At 40.6% G+C, this 23,238-nt stretch overlaps 1 protein-coding gene across 1 annotated transcript in view; it reads left to right on the top strand.

Annotated features, from left to right (window-relative positions):
- Nucleotides 1-23,238, top strand: part of PDSS2 (decaprenyl diphosphate synthase subunit 2) — a 259,758-nt gene that overhangs the window by 215,937 nt on the left and 20,583 nt on the right. Inside the window, exon 7 of the mRNA XM_047761927.1 lies at nt 16,418-16,450. Within this exon, the coding sequence (XP_047617883.1) occupies nt 16,418-16,450 (33 nt within the window). The remainder of the gene's footprint in view (nt 1-16,417; nt 16,451-23,238) is intronic.

The raw sequence follows: 23,238 nt of genomic DNA, 5'->3' as shown, positions 1-23,238 counted from the left end.
ACATTAAAATACATTGCAGATTTACGTTTTGGTTGAAAAGATACAACTAAATATGTTAAATGAAAGCTATCAACCCTCCATTGGCTATCCATAGTATAGCCAGTGTGTATTGGCTATATATCAATGTGTGTGTGTGTGTGTGTGTGTGTGTGTGTATGTGTGTGTATATGTATGTATGTATATGTAGCATAGATATGACTTTTTTTATTGTCTTTTCTAGGGCTGCACCTGCGGCATATGGCATATGGAGGTTCCCAGGCTAGGGGTCTAATTGGAGCTGTAGCCACAGTCCTACACCACAGCTCACGGCAACGCCGGATCCCCAACCCACTGAGCAAGGCCAGAGATCGAACCTGCAACCTCATGGTTCCTAGTCGGATTTGTTAACCACTGAGCCACGACAGGAACTCCAATAGATATGAATTTTAAAGAACCTTCACAGAGAAGGGACATATTTAACTCTTAGTGTCTTTGCAAACAGGCAAAATTGTAGGTAAAGACAACATGAGAGTCCAGGATTTCCTAAACAGCTGGTAAAATATTCCCAAATCATTATCTTCAAGTTGATTTTCAGTTCACAGGAATATCCTTTCCAAAGAGCCTATGGCTTAGGCATTAACTCAAGTTATCAACTCAATTTTGTCCTGAGCAGATGAGTTTGCGTCCTCTAACCTAGGTCCCCTGTGGTCATCTCTAAATCCTCATTCTCCAGGAAAGATTGGCAGTTTATTGCCTGCCTCAAGGCCCCACCATGCTACTGGGATTCACCCCATGGACTTCAGGCCCGTCTCCTTAAATCTACATGTCTGGGTTATAAACAGTATCATTGAAGAAGAGAAGGTTAATTCATCAGAAGCAAATAAGAAATAAGTTAGTTTCTGGCATACAGGGTACAACACTTTTCAGATTAAAGAATCCTTACTTGAGTTTATTTTATTTTTATAAATTATATTTTATGTTTATATAAAGCTCTATGATAGTGATCTTGTTCTGTGAAGGCCCCCCAATCAGAGCCAGGGGAGACAATTTACATAACACTTTGGAGGGACATTCTATTCTAAATCTCAAGGAGGTTGCTTATTAATCCTGAAATTAGTTCTAATGCTGTCTTTCCAGCTTTTTGTGATATTTACCTCCTCTGCATTTTGTGATCCTTTCTTCTGTCAGGTTTGAATTTTATTGTGAGATCCTTAAGGATAATAGCAAATTCACCTTTGAATTACCCATAGTTCCTGTGTAGTGGCTTACTTGAAGTAGTCATCCAATTAATATTTGTCAGAAATTTTGTGTGGTGTGGTCTTTAGCGGACAGGCTGTTTGGTGGCAGGCTGTTTTATTAAACAGAGTCAGGTTGGTATAGCAGAAGTGGCTTGTGGAGGACCAGGGTTTGGAATACCTGGATTCTAGTTTGGGCTCTGATAGCATCTGTTTAATCTTAGTCACATTGTTTAACATCCTTTTTATTATTTTTCGTAAAGTGATGGCATGGAACTAGCTCATCTCTAAGGTCCCTTTCAGCCATCAAATAAATCTACGAAATTACTTTTAAAATCTTTGAAGGGTGTTCCTGTCGTGGCTCAGCAGAAATGAATCTGACTAGTATCCATGAGGACACAGGTTGGATCCCTGGCCTCACTCAGTGGATTAAGGATCTGGCATTGCTGTGAGCTGTGGTGTGGGTCACAGACACGGCTTGGATCTGGCATGGCTGTGGCATGGGCCAGCAGCTACAGCTCCAATTAGACCCCTAGCCTTGGAACGTCCATATGCTACAGGTGCAGCCCTAAAAAGACCAAAAAAAAAAAAATCATCTTTTAAGCAAGAGATGCACTATAAGAAAAATATTTATTAGAAGTTTAATACTAGCTTTGATAGTGAGAGATAGAAAAGTCTTGCTCTCAATGATGGAAGACAATTCTGATTTCTTATTATCATATGTAAAATTACTTGTCTACTCTCCTCAGACAGGTTTGTGTCCCATCTACCCTTTTGATTTCCTGCTTAGGGAGAGTGAGAATTAACATCTAGACAAGGAAGAGAAGACCAGATCACACACCCTTAGTGCCCATTCAATGTCACTGTGAAACCAAGAAGCAGAGCACCTCTGGAATTTTTCATAATGGACCCTCCTACCTCCTCCAACTGCCCCTTCCTTCCCAAATCTTAAGATTGGATAGCCTTCTTCCATCACACCCATAGGCATGCACATACACACTATGCACTTTCATAAGAGGCAGTTTAGAGCACCAGGGCAGACCAGAAACAGCTGAAAAATATTTGTTGAGCAATGTCTCCATAACAAATTCTACAGATCCCTCCCTACCTTAATTTTAAATTTAAATTTGTAGCTGCTGAAAAATAATGATCAGGTAAAAATACCAGTGGTGAATGAGTGATTCACCCCAGGGAGCTGAAGTCATTACTCAGCTATCATATTGATTCCTAACAAAAGAAAGTAAAATCCTTCAGAGAACCACAGAGCTCTCACATTCAGGGAATCCAGGGGCTATTGCAGGTCAGCAAGCTTTATTTTTAATGATCCTTTTAGTTTTCTGCTGCCATTATAAGTAACCTGAAGAAGTAAGAATTATGATTGTATTTTCCTGGCTATTTCTGAAAGTACTGAAATGTCACTTAGGCTTGTGACATTCTGACACTGTCATAACCAGCCATAAAACATCTTAAGTGAACTACATATTACCAATGCTAAGCTATAACTCACTTGTCCCTAGATATCCTACTTTTACTTCATATTCAAAAAGGGAATCAAAAGTTGCCAGGCAAAGCTGGTGTGCATGAACGCAACACATGTATATTCTTTTTTTTTTTTTTTGCTTTTTAGGGCCCCATCTGCGGCATTTGGAGGTTCCCAGGCACAAGGTCTAATCGGAGATACAGCTGCTGGCCTACGCCACAGCTGTAGCAAGGCCAGATCCAAGCCATATCTGCGACCTATGCCATAGATCACGTCAATGCCAGAGCCTTAACCCACTAAGAGAGGCCAGGGATCAAACTGGCAACTTCATGGTTCCTAGTCGGATTCATTTCCTCTGGGCCATGATGGGAACTCCAACACATGTATATTTTTAAACAAAAGAGAAAGAGCACATTCAGAGAGTCCTCATTAACGCCATGTGATATTTTTCTAATTAAGTTATTTTGAGTTGTTTCAAAGGAGTAATATTGACAATTATAGAGGGTGTACAGTGTGAGCATTTGATAAGACTGTATATGAAACCACAAAGACTATGAAATGGCTCTGAAAATCTCCTAAATTAAAATATTTATTAAGGTTTTCGTTGCACTTGAAGTAACAAAGTTCTTGACTATAGCAGTAAAGTATATGAAGGTTATCTGTGGCCTTATAAAAAGAAACACACAAATATAAGGAATACTGTAATTGGTATCATTTGGGGAGCTCAGAGGAAAGAAAATTTGAGACCCATTGGGAAAGTCAAGAAAGGGTTTGTCAGGTAGATGATATTTGAGACAGTCCTTGAAGAAGATCTTGACAGCAAAGATGGGAATGAGATCTCCCTACACAACAGAAGCCATAAAAAAGGGATGCAGATGGACAAACATGCAGTGTATACAGACAAAAAAAAAAAAGTAATTCAAACCAGTATGGTACTGGCACAAAAATAGAAATATAGATCAATGGAACAGAATAGAAAGCCAAGAGATAAACCCAGGCACCTGTGGTCAACCAGTCTGACAAAGGAAGCAAGAATATACAGTGGAGAAAAGGCATTCTGTTCAATAAGTGGTGCTGGGAAAACTGGACAGCCACATGTAAAATGAAATTAGAATGTTCTCTAATGCCATACACAAAAATAAACTCAAAATGGATTAAAGACCTAAGCATTAAGGCCAGATACTATAAAACTCCTAGAAGAAAACATAAGCAGATCACTCTTTGACATAACTCAAAAATATCTTTTTGGAGAGTTCCCGTTGTGGCACAGCAGAAACAAATCCGATTAGGAACCATGAGGTTCCCCGTTCCATCCCTGGCCTCCATCAGTGGATTAAGGATCTGGTGTTGTCATGAGCTGTGCTGTAGGTCACAGCTGTAGCTCTGATTAGACCCCTAGCCTGGGAATCTCCATATGCCGCAGGTGCGGCCCTAAAAAGCAAAAACAAAACAAAACAAAAAACTTTTTGGATCCACATCCTAGAGTTATGAAAATAAAAACAAAAATAAACAAATGGGCCCTAATTGAATTTAAAAGCTTTTGTTCAGCAAAGGAAACCATGAACAAAACAAAAAGACAAGCCACAGAAAGGGAGAAAATATTTGCAAACAAAGTGACCAACAAGGGATTCATCTCAAATATACAAACATCTCATGCAGCTTTATTTAAAAAAAAAAAAAATGGGCAGAAGATCTAAATAGACATTTCTTCAAAGAAGACAGACATGGCCAAAAAGGACATGAAAAGATGTTATAAATATCACAAATTATTAGAGAATTGCACATCAAAACTGCAATAAAATATCACCTCACACCAATCAGAATGGCCATCATAAAAAAGCAATGTAGTGGAAACAAATCTGACCAATATCCTTAAGGATGCAGGTTCAATCTCCAGCCTCACTTAGTGGCTAGGGGATCTGGTGTTGCCCTGAGCTATGAGGTATAGCACAGACTCGGCTTGGATTCCACTTTTCTGTGGTTGTGGCATAACCCAGAAGCTGTAGCTCCAATTCGACCCCTAGCCAGGGAACTTCCATATGCCACTGGTACAGCCCTAAAAAAAAATTAAATATAGAACTGCCATATGGCCCAGTAATCCCACTCATGGATGTATATTTGGAGAAAACCTTAATTTGAAAAGATACAGGAGTTCCCATAGGGGCTCAGTGGTTAATGAATCCAACTAGGAACCATGAGATTGCAGATTCCATCCCTGGCCTTGCTCAGGGGGTTAAGGATCCGGCGTTGCCGTGAGCTGTGATGTAGGTTGCAGACGCGGCTCGGATCCTGCATTGCTGTGGCTCTGGTGTAGGCTGGTGGCTACAGCTCTGATTGGACCCCTAGCCTGGGAACCTCCATATGCCTCAGGAGCAGCCCAAGAAATGGCAAAAAAAAAAAAAAAAAAAAGATACAGTGCACCCCAGTGTTCACTGTAGCAGTATTTATAATAGTCAAAACATGGAAACAACCTAAATGTCCATCGACAGAAGAGTGGATAAAGAAGTTGCAGTACATATATACAATAGAATATTACTCAGTCATAAAAAAGAACGAAATAATGCCATCTGCAGCAACATAGATGGACCTAGAGATTATCATACTAAGTGAAATAAGTCTGACAGAGAAAGACAAATATTGCATGATACACTTATATGTGGAATCTAGTAAAAATGATACAAAAGAACTTATTTACAGAACAAACTCACAGATTTCAAAATCAGACTTATGGTTACCAAAGGGGGAAATCATAGCAGGGAGGGGTAAATTGGGGAGATGGGACTGGCACATACACATGATTATGTAGAGAATAGATAACTAGCAAGGACTTGCTGTATAGCACAGAGAAATCTACTCAATATTCTGTAATACCTCATATCGGAAAAAAGGAGATACATGCATGCACGTGCGCACGCACACACACACACACATAACTGATTCATTTTGCTGTACACTCTAATACAACATTGTAAGACAACAATACTCCATTAAAAATTTTTTAAAGTATTATGATTTGGATGGAAGGTGAAAAATATGGGGCAGTATGGGGACAGATGAAGAATTGCTGAAATAATACATAGATTATACTTAAAGACTTTGGTTCAAACAAAACCATGCACAAAACAATAGCCAAAAGGTAGAAGTGACCCAATGTTTGTCATGTGATGAATGGATAAACAAAACATGGTATATCCATGCAATGGATTATTATCCAGCCATAAGAAGGATTGAAGTATTGATGTCTGTTACAGAATGACAACAGTGTTCTGAAATTAGATAGCAATGATGGTTGCACAACATTATCACTATACTAAATGTATAAAATGGTGAATTTTATGGCATGTGAATTTTACCTCAATTAAAAGAAAAAAAGATTTTGGGATGTCTGTAGAAAATAAACTTGATTCAGAAGTCGTGGAGAGGAGTTCCTGTATTGGCACTGTGGTTGACGAATCCGACTAGGAACAGTGAGGTGGCGGGTTCGATCCCTGGCCTTGCTCAGTGGGTTAAGGATCTGGCGTAGCCGTGAGCTGGGGTGTAGGTCACAGATGTGGCTCGGATCCTGCATTGCTGTGGCTCTGGTGTAGATTTATTATGTAGATAATACAAGCCCCCCTCCTCTTTTTCTTGTTGTGGTACCATAGCTTTCTACATCTGTCTATATTCTCCTCTTTTACCATTGAACCAAAAGAAGAGAATACAAGGAAGGTAATGGCATGGACATTCACATTTTGCCTCCAAAAATTAGGTTTCCCAGGTGAAAGGGATGATAAAGTCAGGTATCCAAGCAATCCAGTTCTGAAGGGTATTGACTTCCTAGCAGATGCCTTCTGTGCTCTCTTATTAGTAAGTAAATATGGTCAAGACAGCAAAGAAAAAGCCTACCCTCTTCCCTTGTATTCTGACACCTTTCTAATTGGACAGCCCAGCAATACAAGACTCGCTTCTCCAAGTCAAACTTAGCTAGCTGTCTGCTTCAACTTAGGGGCTAGCAGATCTAGTAGATTTCTGATTTGAGACCTTTTAAATCTTCGTACACTATACCCAAACCGTTCTGGGATGGTTCTTCCCTTCCTCTATCCACCAACAAATCTCTTATGTATTTTATTATATATGAGATATAGTATAATATATATACTCCACCTCTTAATAGCAAATTTTTGCTAATGCAAAGAGAGTTCGTTTTCACTAAGGCCTGTTTTCTCTAAAGGGGTTGATGGTGTTTCTGCCAGTGCCTAGGCAAAAGACTTTTATTTATTAATACCATTATTTTTGTAGCCACCAAAGTAATCTTTTTCTCAAACAAGGATCATTAATGAATAATCAGTAAAAACAGTTGGATGAACCGAATAGTCACATGGACTCAGGTACACTACAGATTACTTATTGAAAACAAAGGGAATCAGTGAACAAACTTAGTCTCACTAATACCAAGACAGGTGATATTGTGTGCCTCCTAATGCAATGGAGAAGTATACAACATCATCTATGTGTGATCTTTTCAAAACTATTTTAACCTGAACCTAATTGTGAGAAAACAACAAATCCAGGATATGAAACATCTGCAGGGCAGTTGACCTGGATTTTTTTTTTTTTTTTAATGTCAGTATTATAAAAGACAGTAAAAGTGGTGGTGTCAGGACTGTTGTAGATTAGCAGAGATTAAAAAGTCATGGCATGGAAGAGGAATGTCTGATTTTTAATTTGATCTTGGACTGGGATGAAAATAGCTCTGAAGGATGCTATTGGTTGGACTTTAAAATTTTTAATATGGACTTTAAACAGCATACGAAATGCTAAACTTCTTGGCTGTGCCCAAGGGCTTTTGGTTATGTCAGAGAATGTTGTCATCATCCTTAAGAGATAAATGCTGAAGTACGTAGGGATGAGACATTGTTATGTCTGTAACTGACTCTCAGGTAGTCAGCACATGATTATCTAGAAAGAAAGCAAACAATGGCAAAACATTAGCAACCAGCTGATCTGGTTGGAGGGCAAATGAGTATTTATTATGTTCTCTCAACTAAAAAAAAAAAAAAATTGAAGAAAAATGTAGTTTATCTTGAAGGTTTAAGAAGAGAATCCCATTTTTTTTTAATTGACTGTTATTCCAAAATATAGCTGGAGCATTGGGGAAGAATGACATGATAAGGAGAGATGATCAGTCCTTAGCAATTTCTGCACTCCCTGCTGTGGAATATTAGTTTTCTGCTTTTAGAAAAAGGTTTTTCTATATCCAGCTTTCAAGTCCAGATAACAGTAGTTGGAAATTGGAAACAGTTCATTTATGTCATCCAATCCTTCTTTGTGACCTGACTTATAAAAAAGCATTTGTTTCTTAAAGTAAAAGACCACATTGTACATCCAGTACTTACCAACAGGGAATCTGTCTGCCTTTGGTCTGCAGAGGCTGGTATATATACCTTTGGAATTAATCCCTCTGTGCATCCCCTCAATCAGAGTGCTGGCTTTGTTTGCTTTGGTGTGGAATATTGTTTTACGGCGCTCACTCTAGCTGTCGGAGGAGGCCTTCACTGTCATGAGCACTGGCACACTAGCTTGTCTGTTTTCACATTTTTTTTTAAAGATAAAACAAGGTTCAAACCACACATTCTCTGTGAACTGCTAAAGACTGGGAAAAATTACTTTCTTTTCTCATGACCTGGATTGACAAGAAGCACACCTACTGGAGGCAAAAGATGAGTGAATCCCTTTTAAAGACCCAAGTAATGAAGCCCTCAGGGAATTGCCGTGTGTGGCAGAATTTACAGTGGCTTCTGGAGATGAACAGTGTGGCAGGAAAAGGTTCAAGACTGCCGGCTGTTGAAATACAGTCTGCATTTATTTTATATCAGCCTATTTTGGGCTGCAGTGAGAAAGTTATTTTAATAATATCTTGCTCTGCTAGAACTATACATGGTAAGTGGCAGATGTCACAGAAAGGGGCTAAAGTTACAGCATTCCATTCTCCTTGAGACTTACGAAGTTTATACAGTTGTTCTCTTTTTAGCCTTTGAAGTAAACACTGCCACATACAGAAGTATATATTGAGAAGAATGTTAGACATAGTCCATACCAGTGATTCTCAAATGTCTCAGAATTTAGCGCTAAGATATTGAGGATCTGTATTTTTTCAATAATGATTTTTATTTTTTCCATTATAGCTGGTTTACAGTCTTCTGTCAGTTCTCCACTGTATAGCAAGGAGACCCAGTCACACATACATATAGACATTCTTTTTCTCACATTATCATGCTCCATCATAAGTGACTAGATACAGTTCCCAGTGCTATACAGCAGGATCTCATTGCTTATCCATTCCAAAGGCAATAGTTTGCATCTATTAATCCCAGATTCCCAATCCATCCCACTCCCTCCCCGTCCCCCTTGGCAACCACAAGCCTGTTCTCCAAATCCATGAGTTTCTTTTCGGTTGAAAGGTTCATTTGTGCCCTATATTAGATTCCAGATATAAGTGATATCAGATGGTATTTGTCTTTCTCTTGCTGACTGACTTCACTTCATATGAGAGTCTCTAGTTCCATCCATGTTGGTGCAAATGGCATGACCTGTTCTTTTTTATGGCCTAGTAGTATTCCATCATGCATATATCACATCTTCTTAATCCATTCATCTGTCGATGGACATTTAGGTTGTTTCCATGTCTTGGCTATTGTGAATAGTGCTGCAGTGAACATGCGGGTGCATGTGTCTTTTTCCGGAAAAGTTCTGTCTGGGTATATGCCCAAGAGTGGGATTGCTGGGTGAAATGGTAGTTCTATATTTAGTTTTGTGAGGTACCTCCATACTGTTCTCCATAGTGGTTGTACCAATTTACATGCCCACCAACAGTGTAGGAGGGTTCCCTTTTCTCCACACCCTCTCCAGCATTTGTTATTTGTGGACTTCTTAATCATGGCCATTCTGACTGGTGTGAGGTGGTACCTCGTAGTTTTGATTTGCATTTCTCTAATAGTCAGTGATGTTGAGCGGGATCTGTGTTTTGTTTTTGTTTTTGTTTTTGTTTTTGTTTTTTCCAGGGCTGCACTTGCGGCATATGGAGGTTCCCAGGTTAGGGGTCTAATCGGAGCTGTAGCCACCAGCCTATGCCAGAGCCGCAGCAATGCCAGATCCGAGCCTCATCTTCAACCTACACCACAGCTCACGGCAACACTGGATCCTTAACCCACTGAGCGAGGCCAGGGATCGAACCCTCAATCTTATGGTTCCTAGTCGGATTCGTTAACCACTGAACCACGGTGGGAACTCCAGGATCTGTATTTGAACAAGCTCTCTAAGTGATTCTGACCCAGCCAGTCCAGCCTTTATGAGAGCCCAGCATTTGGAAATGCCCAGTCTGGGCCAGTACTCTTATTTTACAGAAGACCTATGTAAAAACTTAAAATTACCTGAGATATTAACCTATAATGGACTAGAAGCCATATTTGCTGACTTGACCATATCCATTTCCCCGAGGTCACGACAATACCTGTTAGAGTGGTTAGATCTTAGGCCACTTGCTTCCCTTTATCAGCAAAGCCCACTGAACACCTGAGGCTTGGAGGTGTGCATTTGAAATCTCCCGAGGTCTTCTGACTTGCCTTCAGAATCTTTTCACTTCAGTACATTGATATCAAGGTCAAGGCACTTAATTATGCTAAACCACTGCATCTGACAAGGCTGCTAGATTATTCTTCTCTGCTCTACCTTTTTGTTGTTTGAGTTTCAGGAATTCTTTGAATTTATTTTCTGTAGATTGCCTTCTGTAGTCTATCTGTAAATAGAAATTGAGTAATAAGGTCACAATATGGTGGTGTTCGATGTGAGTAAAAATTATTTGTAAGGCACCAGATAATGGCTCTACATTAACTACATGCTGACGGAATCTAAACACTCAGCTTTCCTAGAACTAAGAATGAACCATATGAACTTTGCTTTGTAAGTTTGCTGAATAAACAGTACGTAACCAGCACGTACAAAGAAAAGGCATTTATCCATTCATTTGCCAGATACTGACCACCTGCTGTCTACTAGCACTGATCTAGGCATGGAACACATCTGTGAACAGGAGAGGAAATGTCACTTTTCTCATGGAGCTTCAGTTCTAGGGGGAGGTTGCATGTGAAAACAACACTGTGCAACCCCCTAGAGGAAGAGATCTTCACTTGTTCTCTTCCTGCCTGCGTCTCCAGTGCCTAAGCAATATGCAACACATCATAGGTGCACAACGGATGATCTTTTTTCCTCTTTCTAACAATGGATAATTGTTGAATGAATGAACCATCAGATGAAATAGAAACTACGGGCCCTCCCAAATTACCTATTTCACAAAAAGAAACAGTGGGTAATGTTCAATGAAAAATATTGTTTATGTAGAGGATTAAATCATTATTTGCATTTATGTCTAATTTGCAGTATTTTATAAGCTCTCAAAGTTGTGAAAAAAAATTTTATATCAGAGTGTGTACTTTCAGGTGTGTGTCTGACATACATCGATACTAGCTCACATAGCAGTTGGAAATATATATTATATACCTAAAAGATCTAAATATTATATTTTGTTTTATAAAATAAACAATGCTTTTATGTACAAGCTAAAGCAGTCAAGGATGAAATGATTCCACGGGACTAGAATGTTTGTTGTGATAAAATAAAAAGGACATTCAAGTGAGCAATATATCAACAGTTACAGTCTGCTCAGGTTGTAATGGCTGTGGTAATTGTGCTGTCATTTTATGTAGGCTTCTAGGCTTTCAGCTTTCAAAACATTTAAGAGCTGATGTTGAACAAATAGGAATTTACATACATGGTATTTCTCTACCATCATCCCCAGCAAAGTATATCTCTACTGGGTGAAAGGGTGGTGGCCAAACTATGAATACAAAAAAATAAAACGAGAGAGTCTGAAGATAACTTGTGATTCTATAAAAATAGTGAATCACTATGGTGTATACCTGATACTAATATTGTAAATCAACTACTTTTTTTTTTTTTTTTTGCTTTTTAGGGCTGCACCTGAGGCATAGGGAAGTTCCTACTCTAGGGGTCAATTTGGAGCTGCAGCTGCCAGCCTACACCACAGACACAGCAATGTGGGACCTGAGCTGCATCTGTGACCTAAACCACAGCTCAGGGCAACACCAGATCCCTGACCCACTGAGCGAGGCCAGGGATCGAACCCACATCCTCATCACTACTAGTGGGATTCGTTTCTGCTGAGCCACAACAGGAACTCCCTTTTCTTTCTTTTTCTTTTTTGTCTTTTCAGAGCTGCACCCATGGCGTATGGAAGTTCCTAGGCTAAGGGTCGAATCAGAGCAGCAGCTGCCAGCCTACACCACAGCCACAGCAATGGTGTGCATCTGCAACCCACACCGAAGCTCACGGCAACCCTAGATCCTTAACCCACTGAGTGGGGCCAAGGATCGAACCCACGCCCTCATGGATACTAGTCAGATTTGTTATTACTGAGCCACAGTGGGAACTCTTCAACTTCAATTTTTTTAAAAAGAAAATAGCTTGTGACTGATTAAGCACAAGTACTTAAAAACAATAGAATTCTCTAAGATGATGAGTTTACAAATAAAGTATGTGAAGGGAAGTTTTAAAAAAATTCGTGGAGTTCCCATCGTGGCTCAGCAGAAACAAATCTGACTAGGATCCATGAGGACGCAGTATCAATCCCTGGCCTCGCTCAGTGGGTTAAGGATCCGGCATTGCCATCCATGAATCATGATGTTGCCATAATTGTGGTATAAGTCACAGATGCAGCTTGGATCTGGCGTTGCTGTGGCTGTGGTGTAGGCCAGTGGCTACAGCTCCAATTCAAACCCCTAGCCTGGGAACCTCCATATGCTATGGGTGTGGCCGTAAAAGGCCAAAAAAAATTCGTGATAGGACTGCTCTAGATGACCTTATCTGTAAAAAGCAGTATATTCAGTCTTATGACTTGAAAAAGCCAAAAGAAAATATTGAATTTTCTTTTTCTAAGACAAATAGGGAAATGGCCCAGTACCTCTGAAGGGAAAAGTTCACCTCTCCATGGTAAATTATGGTTTCTCCACACTTTATTTTGCAACCTCAAGATATGAATGTTCCTCACCTTTCTAACTTTCAACAGATAGATCACTTTCAATACTTTTTATCATGTCCTTTGTGTTAAACAGTGAAAAATGAGAATGTTGAAAGTGCTAGAATGAAGAGTAGCTGGTTAGAACAGAAACAAGATTGAAAGTAGTGAGAAATGGCAGATGTGTTTCAGGAATGAGTTGGTTGACAGTAGGAGAAATTCCACAGGGGCCCCAGTTTGTATGTCATTGGAAAAGTGCTGTGCCTGAGCAACCCATACTAATCAGTAAGAGACAGGGGAAAGGACCAACAGTTGTAAAAGTGGAAAACTTGTGACCACAAGATCAGCCTCCATGTCAGATATCTCTTAACCTGAAATGAATTCGAGAGACAGCTGGGAGTTTGAGAACTTAAGGACTAAGCATATTGTGAAATGCTGCTGCTGAAATTTTGGTCACAAGCCATGGATTATTCATGAGATCAAGGCCAGTTCATATTTGCACAATAAGTGAGTAACTGGGTCACGAGTGCACTCTGCAAATGTGTTCAGGGGCTCCCTACTGCTCCTGTGTAGAGGGATTTCAGTGTCCACTAAATTATTTTATCTTGCGAAAAGATGTCTAAAGACAAACAGACAAACAAGTATATTTGAATTATCTCAGCAGAAAGAAGAAACAGCCTGATTTTAAAAGATCTGCCCAAGAAATGGCAAAAAGACAAAAAAATTAAAATAAAATATCTGCAAGAACAGACTCATATTCCTGTTGGAATAGTGCATCCCAGGACTAAGTTCAGACTCTTCTTAGGTAACTGAAATCCTAGATCCAAAATATATACATGTATGTCTGTAAAAAGCAGACTGAAAACCCCAGATTCTTTCTTATGCTACTTTGGTTGCAGAGGCCTTTTGTTTCGTTGAAAGCATGCAAGTCACAGTTTTAACTTAGAGTCATTTGTGATGGTGTCAACAGCTATACAGGAGCGATGTCTTATTATAAATTGCTAATTATGAAAATAGGAAAAACAAAATGCAGGCATCTTTGGATAAATTTTTTAAAGAGTATAAACAAGGAAGAAGGGTCAAGACTAACGTTACAAAATTCTCACTTTCATGAAAGTAATCTCCCCTTGTTAATTATCTATATAATGTCATTTTGGACTCAGAACAAAATAGTCTCAAGACCTAACCTATTCATTGGTTGATGGGCTCTTGTTCTGTGCAGAGATGGCAAGAAAAATTTTATCCTGAAGTCTACAAAAAACAAACTGACCTACCAGCAAAAACTAACGCATTGGTTGTTTCTGTTATGTTCAGACTTGATACATAACACTTTTGAGTATATGTTTTAGATTGTATTTTAATAACTAAAAATATTTTTAAAATAAAATTTAGGAGTTCCCATTGTGGCTCAATGGGTTAAGAACCTGACTAGTATCCATGAGGATGCAGCTCTAATCCCTGGCCTCTCTTAGTGGGTTAATGATCCAGTGATACCACAAGCTGCAGTGTAGGTCACAGGCATGACTTGGATCCAACATTGCGGTGGCTGTGGTGTAGGTCAGTGGCTGCAGCTCCACTTCAACACCAGCCTGGGAACTTATATGCTATGGGTACACCCTAAAAAGCAAAAAATAAAATAAAATAAATTAAATTAAATTTGACCTCATACAGAAATGTCTCCTTACCTCCAGATTTCTTCCCTCTCTTCGTCCCAGGTGACAGTGGGAGGGAGGTGGGGGTCTTTTGGCCTAATACAATGTAATAAAACCTATGCCAAGGGAAGTGGGAAAAAAGTGAACCCACAGATTACTTACTAATTGTACAAAAGGAAATATGTCATTATAGTGGAACTGACAGCCCCCACTTTAACCAGGTGATCAAATTTATAGTATTCCCAAGAGTAGGAAAGCCTGACATTTTGAGCCTCCCAAATTGGTACAATATGAAGTATATAATACTCAATATAAAATATTCTTGCCAAAAATGTTTAACCTAAATCTAAACAAGCTTCTTTAGACCCAGCTTTCAGTTTGTAAGCAAAACAGGGACAAGTTAAATGACACAATGAAGAAATTATAGGATGGAGTTCCCTTGTGGCTCAGCAGGTTAAGGATCTGACATTATCATTGCTGTGGCTCAGGTTACAGCTGTGGCATGGGTTCGATCCCTGGCCCGGGAACTTCTGCCTGCCATGAGCATGGCCAAAGGAGGGTGGAATATGCAAATCAAAACTACTATGAGGTACCACCTCACACCAGTCAGAATGGCCATGATTAAGAAGTCCACAAATAACAAATGCTGGAGAGGGTGTGGAGAAAAGGGAACCCTCCTACACTGTTGGTGGGCATGTAAATTGGTACAACCACTATGGAGAACAGTATGGAGGTACCTCACAAAACTAAATATAGAACTACCATTTCACCCAGCAATCCCACTCTTGGGCATATACCCAGACAGAACTTTTCCGGAAAAAGACACATGCACCCGCATGTTCATTGCAGCACTATTCACAATAGCCAAGACATGGAAACAACCTAAATGTCCATCGACAGATGAATGGATTAAGAAGATGTATATACACACAATGGAATACTACTCAGCCTTTAAAAAGAACAAAATAATGCCATTTGCAGCAACATGGAACTAGAGACTCTCATATGAAGTGAAGTCAGTCAGCAAGAGAAAGACAAATACCATCTGATATCACTTATATCTGGAATCTAATATAGGGCACAAATGAACCTTTCAACCGAAAAGAAACTCATGGATTTGGAGAACAGGCTTGTGGTTGCCAAGGGGGACGGGGAGGGAGTGGGATGGATTGGGAATCTGGGATTAATAGATGCAAACTATTGCCTTTGGAATGGATAAGCAATGAGATCCTGCTGTATAGTACTGGGAACTGTATCTAGTCACTTGTGATGGAGCATGATGGAGGATAAAGTGAGAAAAAGAATGTCTATATGTATGTTAACTGGGTCACTTAGCTGTCCAGTAGAAAACTGACAACACTATAAGCCAGCTATAATGGAAAAAATTAAAGTCATTTTTAAAAAGGGAATAATATGACAAATCCAAAAAGAAAGTCAGCTGCCCTGGTCTCCTCAAAAAGGCAATTATTTTCATGAAAAAAATTAATGATTTTTATTTCCATTTCTCAAATAATGGGAAGGGACTAGTCCAGATTTAAAAGGCAAAACAGAGACATAAAAACCAAATGCAACGTGTGACTTGATTAATTCTAGTTTGAGGGGGAAAAATGCTATAAAATATATTCTTAGGACAGCTGGAGAGATTTGAATATTGATAGTAAGTTAGATGATATGGCATTATTATTAGTTTTTTTAATTTGAAAGTGATCATGCATGAGATGTCCTGTGTTTACGAGATGTGTGCTGAGGAGTCATGGCAGCCACTGCTGTCAAAATCTAGAGAGAGTGTATATGTGCTCATGGTACTGTTCTTTCAACTTTTCAATATGTTTGAAAGTTTATGTATATACACACATGTACATACATCTGTATGTATTTCACTGTCTATATATAGAGAGCAGCAGAGGGAGAGAGAGTTGACTTATTCTTTGAGAAGCAAAAGTTGTAGAAGTACTAAATAATTTTTTAAAAACTAATTAATTTCCTTTCTTTTCTATTTTAGGCTCAAGAGAAAGGAAAATTAGACTATGCTAAGGTAGGTAGATTTTGTACATTCTGCACAGTACCTTTCAATCTGAGGTTTGGTTTCTGTTTATATTTGAAAGGTCAAAAGAGAATCATCACATTCAAAGCTGAGGGAAATTCCCTATTAACAGGCATTACCAGGTAAAATAGGATTCATTTAACAATAAGTTTGTTTATTGAATGCCTACTTCAGATACTGTGTTATGTGTGGAGAATGTATGTGAGCCATATCAACTCTTTCTTTCATGACATTTACAAGCTAGTGGGGGAGATGGATAACTAATAAACAACTAAGTGGATGCATAATATAATGTTTAATAGTGGTAAGAGCTATGAAGAAAAATAAACTGGGTAAGATCACTAGCCATTGCTGGAAAGATGCCTTCATATTATGGAAAACAGCTTTTAGCATCATCAGGTAACACCCAGGAAGCACCATGCAGGGCACATTAAGATTCCTAAAGGCAGTTGTTTCCACATCACCTGTGTGGCTTTTGAAAAATACATACTGGGTTACCATAGCATCATACCCTCATTCACCAATGTTGGAATCCCCTGGTGGGCAAAACAGAAAAGGTACAGGATGGAAGGGTTTGGAGAAAAGGCTCCGCAGATATTTCTGACACATAGCCTTGTTTAAAAACTGCTGCAGGATTTCAGATTTCAGTGTACCTGTCCAAGTCTATGATCACACGTGGGTCACATTCTGTTTTCTCCTGAGGAACAAGTGGAATATTTTAGCAGGTGTGTGGGATGCATACAGCTGCTTGGCTGAAGGAACTTGCTAGCCATCTGGTTTTCACCACAGTCAGGAATAGCCAGAGTGTGAGCACATCTGCACTCCACAGGCAAAAAGGAAGAAATTCGACCTGTCAGGGCTCTGCTTGAAGTGGTCAAGATGATCCAGCGCTGATCCAGATCTTTGTGCTGTCCTGACACCCATGGCTCCTTGACTTTAATGCTTTTCCTTGCCTGGAGTGAGTTCCTCTTCCCTAGCTCAAAAGCTTCTGACTCCTCTGGTCACTTTTTTAAAAATAGATTTTTTTTTTTTTTTAGAGCTGTCTTAAGTTCACAGCAAAGCTGAACAAAAAATGCAGAGTTTCCATTACCCCCTGGCCACACACACGCATACCCCACCATCAGCATCCTGCAGCGGAGTGGTGCATTCAGTGAACTGCCTTGACACATCATCGTAACCCAGAGTCCATCGTTAATATTAGGTTCCAGGAGTTCCCCTTGTGGCTCAGTGGTTAACGAATCCAACTAGGAACCATGAGGTTGTGGGTTCGATCCCTGGCCTCACTAAGTGGGTTAAGGATCTGGCATTGCTGTGAGCTGTTGTGTAGGTCGCAGACGCAGCTCGGATCTGGCATTGCTGTGTCTCTGGTGTAGGCCGGTGGCTACTGCTCCGATTAGACCCCTAGCCTAGGAACCTCCATATGCTGCAGGTGCAGTCCTAGAAAAGGCAAAAAGACCAAAAAAAAAAAAAAATAGGTTCCAGTCTCAGTGTTGTATCTCTAGTCCTTTCTATTTATAACTCTCCTGATGTTGGCACTGTCACCTCACCAGTCAACCATGTAAGAAATTTAGAAGTCACTCTCAAACTCTCCTACTCCCTCACCCCTATGTTCAAAGACCAAATCATGCCAGTTTTATATCCTGCATTTTCCTGAATCCAACCCCTCCTCTTAATCTCTCTTCCATTGCTCATGTTGAGTCTCCTCATCTGAACCACTGGAAAGACTACCTGCTGACTGGTCTCCATGTCTCTCTTTAGTCCCCGCAAATCCATCACCAGGCAGAATGTCTAAACCACAAAACTAACAGTTTCACATTCCAGCTTGTAATTTTTCCTTGGCTCCATGTTGTCTATAAGGCAAATTCAAAGCTTGCTAGACTGGCATTTAGACCACTGCGATCTTGCCCTCTAGAGGAACTCTCCAGTTTCGTGTCCTCCCAGCCTCTGCTCCAGCAGCTCCAAACTACATCAAACATGCTGTTTATGTTCTCCGTGCCTTGACCCATGCTGTCTCCTCTGCTTAGAGTACAGAGTATTCTTCTTTGTCTGGCAACATCTGCCTCTTCTGTAAGGCTTAGTGCAGCAGCATCTCCAAGAGGAAGTCCTCCCCGGTTCCCCGGGCTGAATGAGGTGCTTTCCTCCATTCTTTGGTACACTGTGCATCTCTCAGTTGTTGCACCTAAGTCTGTTCTTTTATAATGACCACTTATGAGACAGACATAGGCTGTGAGCTCTTTGAGGGTGAGGAGAGCATCTTATTTGTATACTTGGTGCCTAGCAGAGTGCTTGGCAATTGGGAAATGGTGAGTGATTGAGTGAGTGAGGCCATAAGAAAATAGAACACCCATGAAGTTAGTTGCAGAAGAAATCCTGGTTTAGGGCATTTTATTTCAGTCAGAGAGGAAAGGAGAGCTTTTTCACAGGTTACAGGTATCAGTAGGAGTACAAAGATTGCTTGGGAAGATTATAGTAAACTAACTTAGAGATAAATGCTGGGATTTCGCTGTGATAGTAAAGAAAAGCTACTTATACACGAAAAAGTAGAAGAAATGACATCATGATTTGGTAATGGCGTAATTATTGATCATTGATGCTTGTTTGTGACTCAGAGAATTCCTTTATGGTTTCTTATTTCAAAGTACATCACAGTGGAAGAGACTGGAAGAAAGGAAAAATTGTGGGGCACAGATAGAATACCGGGACCAAGCATGGTTGTCACCACCCACTGTAAAATCTCGTATCAATCACTTAACCTTTTTGGTCTTCCCTCACTTTCCTTAGTATAAAAGGAGCAGGGTTTTTTATTTTTATTAAAGTATAGTTGATTTTGGAGTTCCCGTCATGGCTCAGTGGTTAGCAAACCCAACTAGCATCCATGAGGAGGCGGGTTCTATCCCTGGCCTCGCTCAGTGGGTTAAGGATCTGGCGTTGCTGTGAGCTGTGGTATAGGTCGCAGACACGACTTGGATCCTGCGTTGCTGTGGCCGTGGTGTAGGCTAGTGGCTATAGCTCCAATTGGACCCCTAGCCACAGGTGCGGCCCTAAAAAGACAAAAAGACCAATATATATATAGTTGATCTACAATGTTGTGCTAATAACTTCAGCTGTACAGCAAAGTGACTTAGTTATACATATCCATTCTCTTTTTAACACTTTTTTCCATTGTAGTTTATCCCAGAAGACTGGATATATTTCCTTGTGCTATACAGTAGAACCTTGCTGTCTATGCATTCTAAATGTAATAGTTAAAAATAAACATAAATGTAATAGTTTGCATCTACTACCCCTAAACTCCCAGTCCATCCCTTTCCCTCCCTCTTCCTCCTTGGCAACCACAAGTCTGTTCTCTGTGTCTGTGAGTCTGTTTCTGTTTTGTGGATAGGTTCGTGTCTTATTTTAGATTCCCCTTATAAGTGATACCATATGGTATTTGTTTCTCTCTGTCTGACTTACTTCACTTAGTATGATAATCTCTAGTTGCATCCATGTTGCTGCAGATGGCATTATTTCATTCTTTTTATGGCTGAGTAGTATTCCATTATATATATGTACCACCTCTTCTCAATCCATTCATCTGTTGATGGACATTTAGGTTGTTTCCATGTCTTGGCTATTGTAAATAGTGCTGCAATGAACACTGAGGTGCATGTATGCCTTTGAATTACTGTTTTGTATATGCCCAGGAGTGGGATTGCTGAATCATATAGTAACTCAATTTTTTGTTTTCTGAAGAACCTCCATACTGTTTTCCATAATAGATGCACTAATTTACATTTCCACCAACAGCGTAAGAGTGTTTCTTTTTTTTTTTTTTGTCTTTTTGCCATTTCTTGGGCTGCTCCCGTGGCATATGGAGGTTCCCAGGCTAGGGGTCTAATTGGAGCTGTAGCTGCCAGCCTACGCCAGAGCCACAGCAACACGGGATCTGAGCCACGTCTGCAACCTACACTATAGCTCATGGCAACGCTGGATCCTTAACCCGCTGAGCAAGGCCAGGGATCGAACCCGCAACCTCATGGTTCCTAGTCGGATTCGTTAACCACTGCGCCATGACGGGAACTCCAAGTGTTTCCTTTTCTAAAAGGAGCCGTTTAGAGTAGTGCTGTTCTACTCTCTAGGCCCACATTGAGAGGAGACATTGTTTTTTTAGGGGAGAGGGCCATTCTTATCTTGTATACTACTGGGTCCAGACTCATTCCTTCATCCGCTCAAGCCCTGTGTATCTGATATTTAATATGTGTGGGACACTGTGCCCGGCTGACCACCACCGTGAACAGGACTGATCCAGACATTCCCATTTAAAGCTCCCCTTTGCTCTGTTTTTTTTTTTTTTTCCTCCCTAACATTTACATAAACTAAAATTATCATTTGTATTTAGCTGTTTGTTTTTTCTTTCTTCTTCCACTGTATTGTAAGAACCCTGAGGACAGGGCTCTGGATGGCCTTGTCTACAGTTGCATCATCTGCCCGGCACAGGCTTACCCACGGGGTAATGCATAGGTCCAAATGCATGTGGGCAAGTGTTGTGTTAGTGTGATGCTAGGAGACATGCAGGAGACTAAGAGGTCTGGAATTGGAGATTGTAGACTCAAATTAGCCATTTAAAGAGTGTATTGACTATATAACACAGTCCATCCCTGTGTTCAGTAACCCTAAGTTTGCCTTCCCAAGTGCCCAGTGACAATTTCTCATTGCGGTAAACAGAAACGCACCCCACTAGAGTAAATGCTGTTCTGATATTTAAGGGCACAACTTGATCTAGGCAATTGATCCAGACCTGTCATCCATACACAGACCCAGACTCAAGTAATACAGATTGTTTTGTTTTGTTTTGTTTTTTTGTCTTTTTGCTATTTCTTTGGGCCGCTCTGCGGCATATGGAGGTTCCCAGGCTAGGGGTCGAATCGGAGCTGTAGCCACAGGCCTACGCCAGAGCCACAGCAACGCGGGATCCGAGCCTCGTCTGCAACCTACACCACAGCTCACGGCAACGCCGGATCGTTAACCCACTGAGCAAGGGCAGGGACCGAACCCGCAACCTTGTGGTTCCTAGTCGGATTCGTTAACCACTGCGCCACGACAGGAACTCCTCAAGTAATACAGATTGTAACACAAGTAATGTGTAAAAGGATTATATCCATCTCTGCCAAATGTCAGAGAGATGTCTGCAAGGTGCAGCTTGCAGTATTGTCTCTTATGCAGGGTATCACGGGTCCCTGGTATGGTCTGATGCTCATGCTGATTGATGCAGGCATCGTGCCTGGCAGCTTAGGGTTCCCCTGGTGGGTTTATCTATAAAACTACATTCAAAACACTCAGTAGCCATTTCTGGAGAGTGTCATGAGATTTATTTGTAGCCAGAAGTTTCCTTATTGCTGAGTGATCAGTAGTTACTCAAAAGCCAAATTTTATCTGAAAAATCAGATTTTAAGAACCGTAGAGGAGTTCCCATCATGGCTCAGGGAAAAACTAATCTGACCAGGAACCATGAGGTTGCAGGTTTGATCCCTGACCTGGCGCCGTGGGTTAAGGATCCAGCGTTGCCATGAGCTGTGGTGTAGGTCGGAGATGAGGCTCGGATCTGGTGTTGCTGTGGCTGTGGCGTAGGCTGGCAGCTGTAGCTCCAATTCGACCTCTAGTCTGGGAACCTCCATATGCTGCGGGTGCAGCCCTAAAAAGCAAAAAATAAATAAGAGTTCCCTGGTGGTTCAGCAGGTTAAAGATCCAACGTTGTCACTCCCTCGGCTCGGGTCAAGCTGTGGCTTGGGTTCATTCCCTAGCCCAAGAACTTCTCAATACTGTAGGTGTGGCCAAAAAAAAAAGAACTGTAGCTAATTATTCTGGCTATGTGCTCTGTGACTTTGTGTACTGTCTCTCAAATGTCAGTCTCAGAATGGTGAGGAATCGGGGAAAGGCCAAAAGAGCCGATCATTTCAAAATCAGTCTCAGCTAAATCTCAAGAGTGTCTGTCACATTGAGCAAAACAGTAGTCTGTCCTCAAACACTCAGAAAAGAAATTGAATTACTTCTTAATTGAGTTCCTGTTGAGATGGAGGCTGGGTATGAATGTTTTCCTCTGCTGCAGTGCCTTTCATCTAAAGATATTAAAGCACTCAGCAACTATTAATTCATTAGGCCTCTCCCGCCTCTGCAAGGTGGTTAACACCAGCACAGGGGCACTCAACCCACTCCTGAAGCTCATCCACTTGGGGCTAGGCCGGGATGGAAGCTGTTTCACTGTAAGGCGATTCACCCAGCAGTTCCTAAAGTGAAGAAACAAGGATCCTCTCACTTACCTAGTTAAACCTGCAAGAGAAATTTTACTGAGCAGAATGTCATTACCAGAATTGAATTGTGACCAAAACACCGGGGCCTAACAGTTTTGCTCATGTGCGCAATGCTATGGGGATCTTAATTACACTGGGATTGGTCTTCAGCTCTGTGTTATCTTGGACTAGCTTCTGGCCCCAAGGTTAAGGACAGCAGATTGGGTTCAGTGTTAGAGGGAAGAGTGCCACCTATTGAATCGTAGAAATTCATGGGCACACGTTGGAACCAGTGGCAAAGTTTCTCAGGCCACATGCACTCTTGGTTTGCTATGGTAACTAATGTATATGTCTGAAAGAAAATGAATATGTTGACTACTCTTACTTAGAAAAACATCTACAAACGTCTGTGTATTTTCCCCAGCTGGAGCTGAGCGTATGCCTGTAGTTTAGCCTACTGCTACTTGAAAGAAGCATGCTGCTCAAAGACTAAGGCAGATGGTATTTTTACCA

This window comes from Phacochoerus africanus, chromosome 2 (genome assembly GCF_016906955.1).
Source record: "Phacochoerus africanus isolate WHEZ1 chromosome 2, ROS_Pafr_v1, whole genome shotgun sequence".
Taxonomy (NCBI): Eukaryota; Metazoa; Chordata; class Mammalia; order Artiodactyla; family Suidae; genus Phacochoerus; species Phacochoerus africanus.
This window is presented reverse-complemented; position numbering and strand designations above follow the sequence as displayed.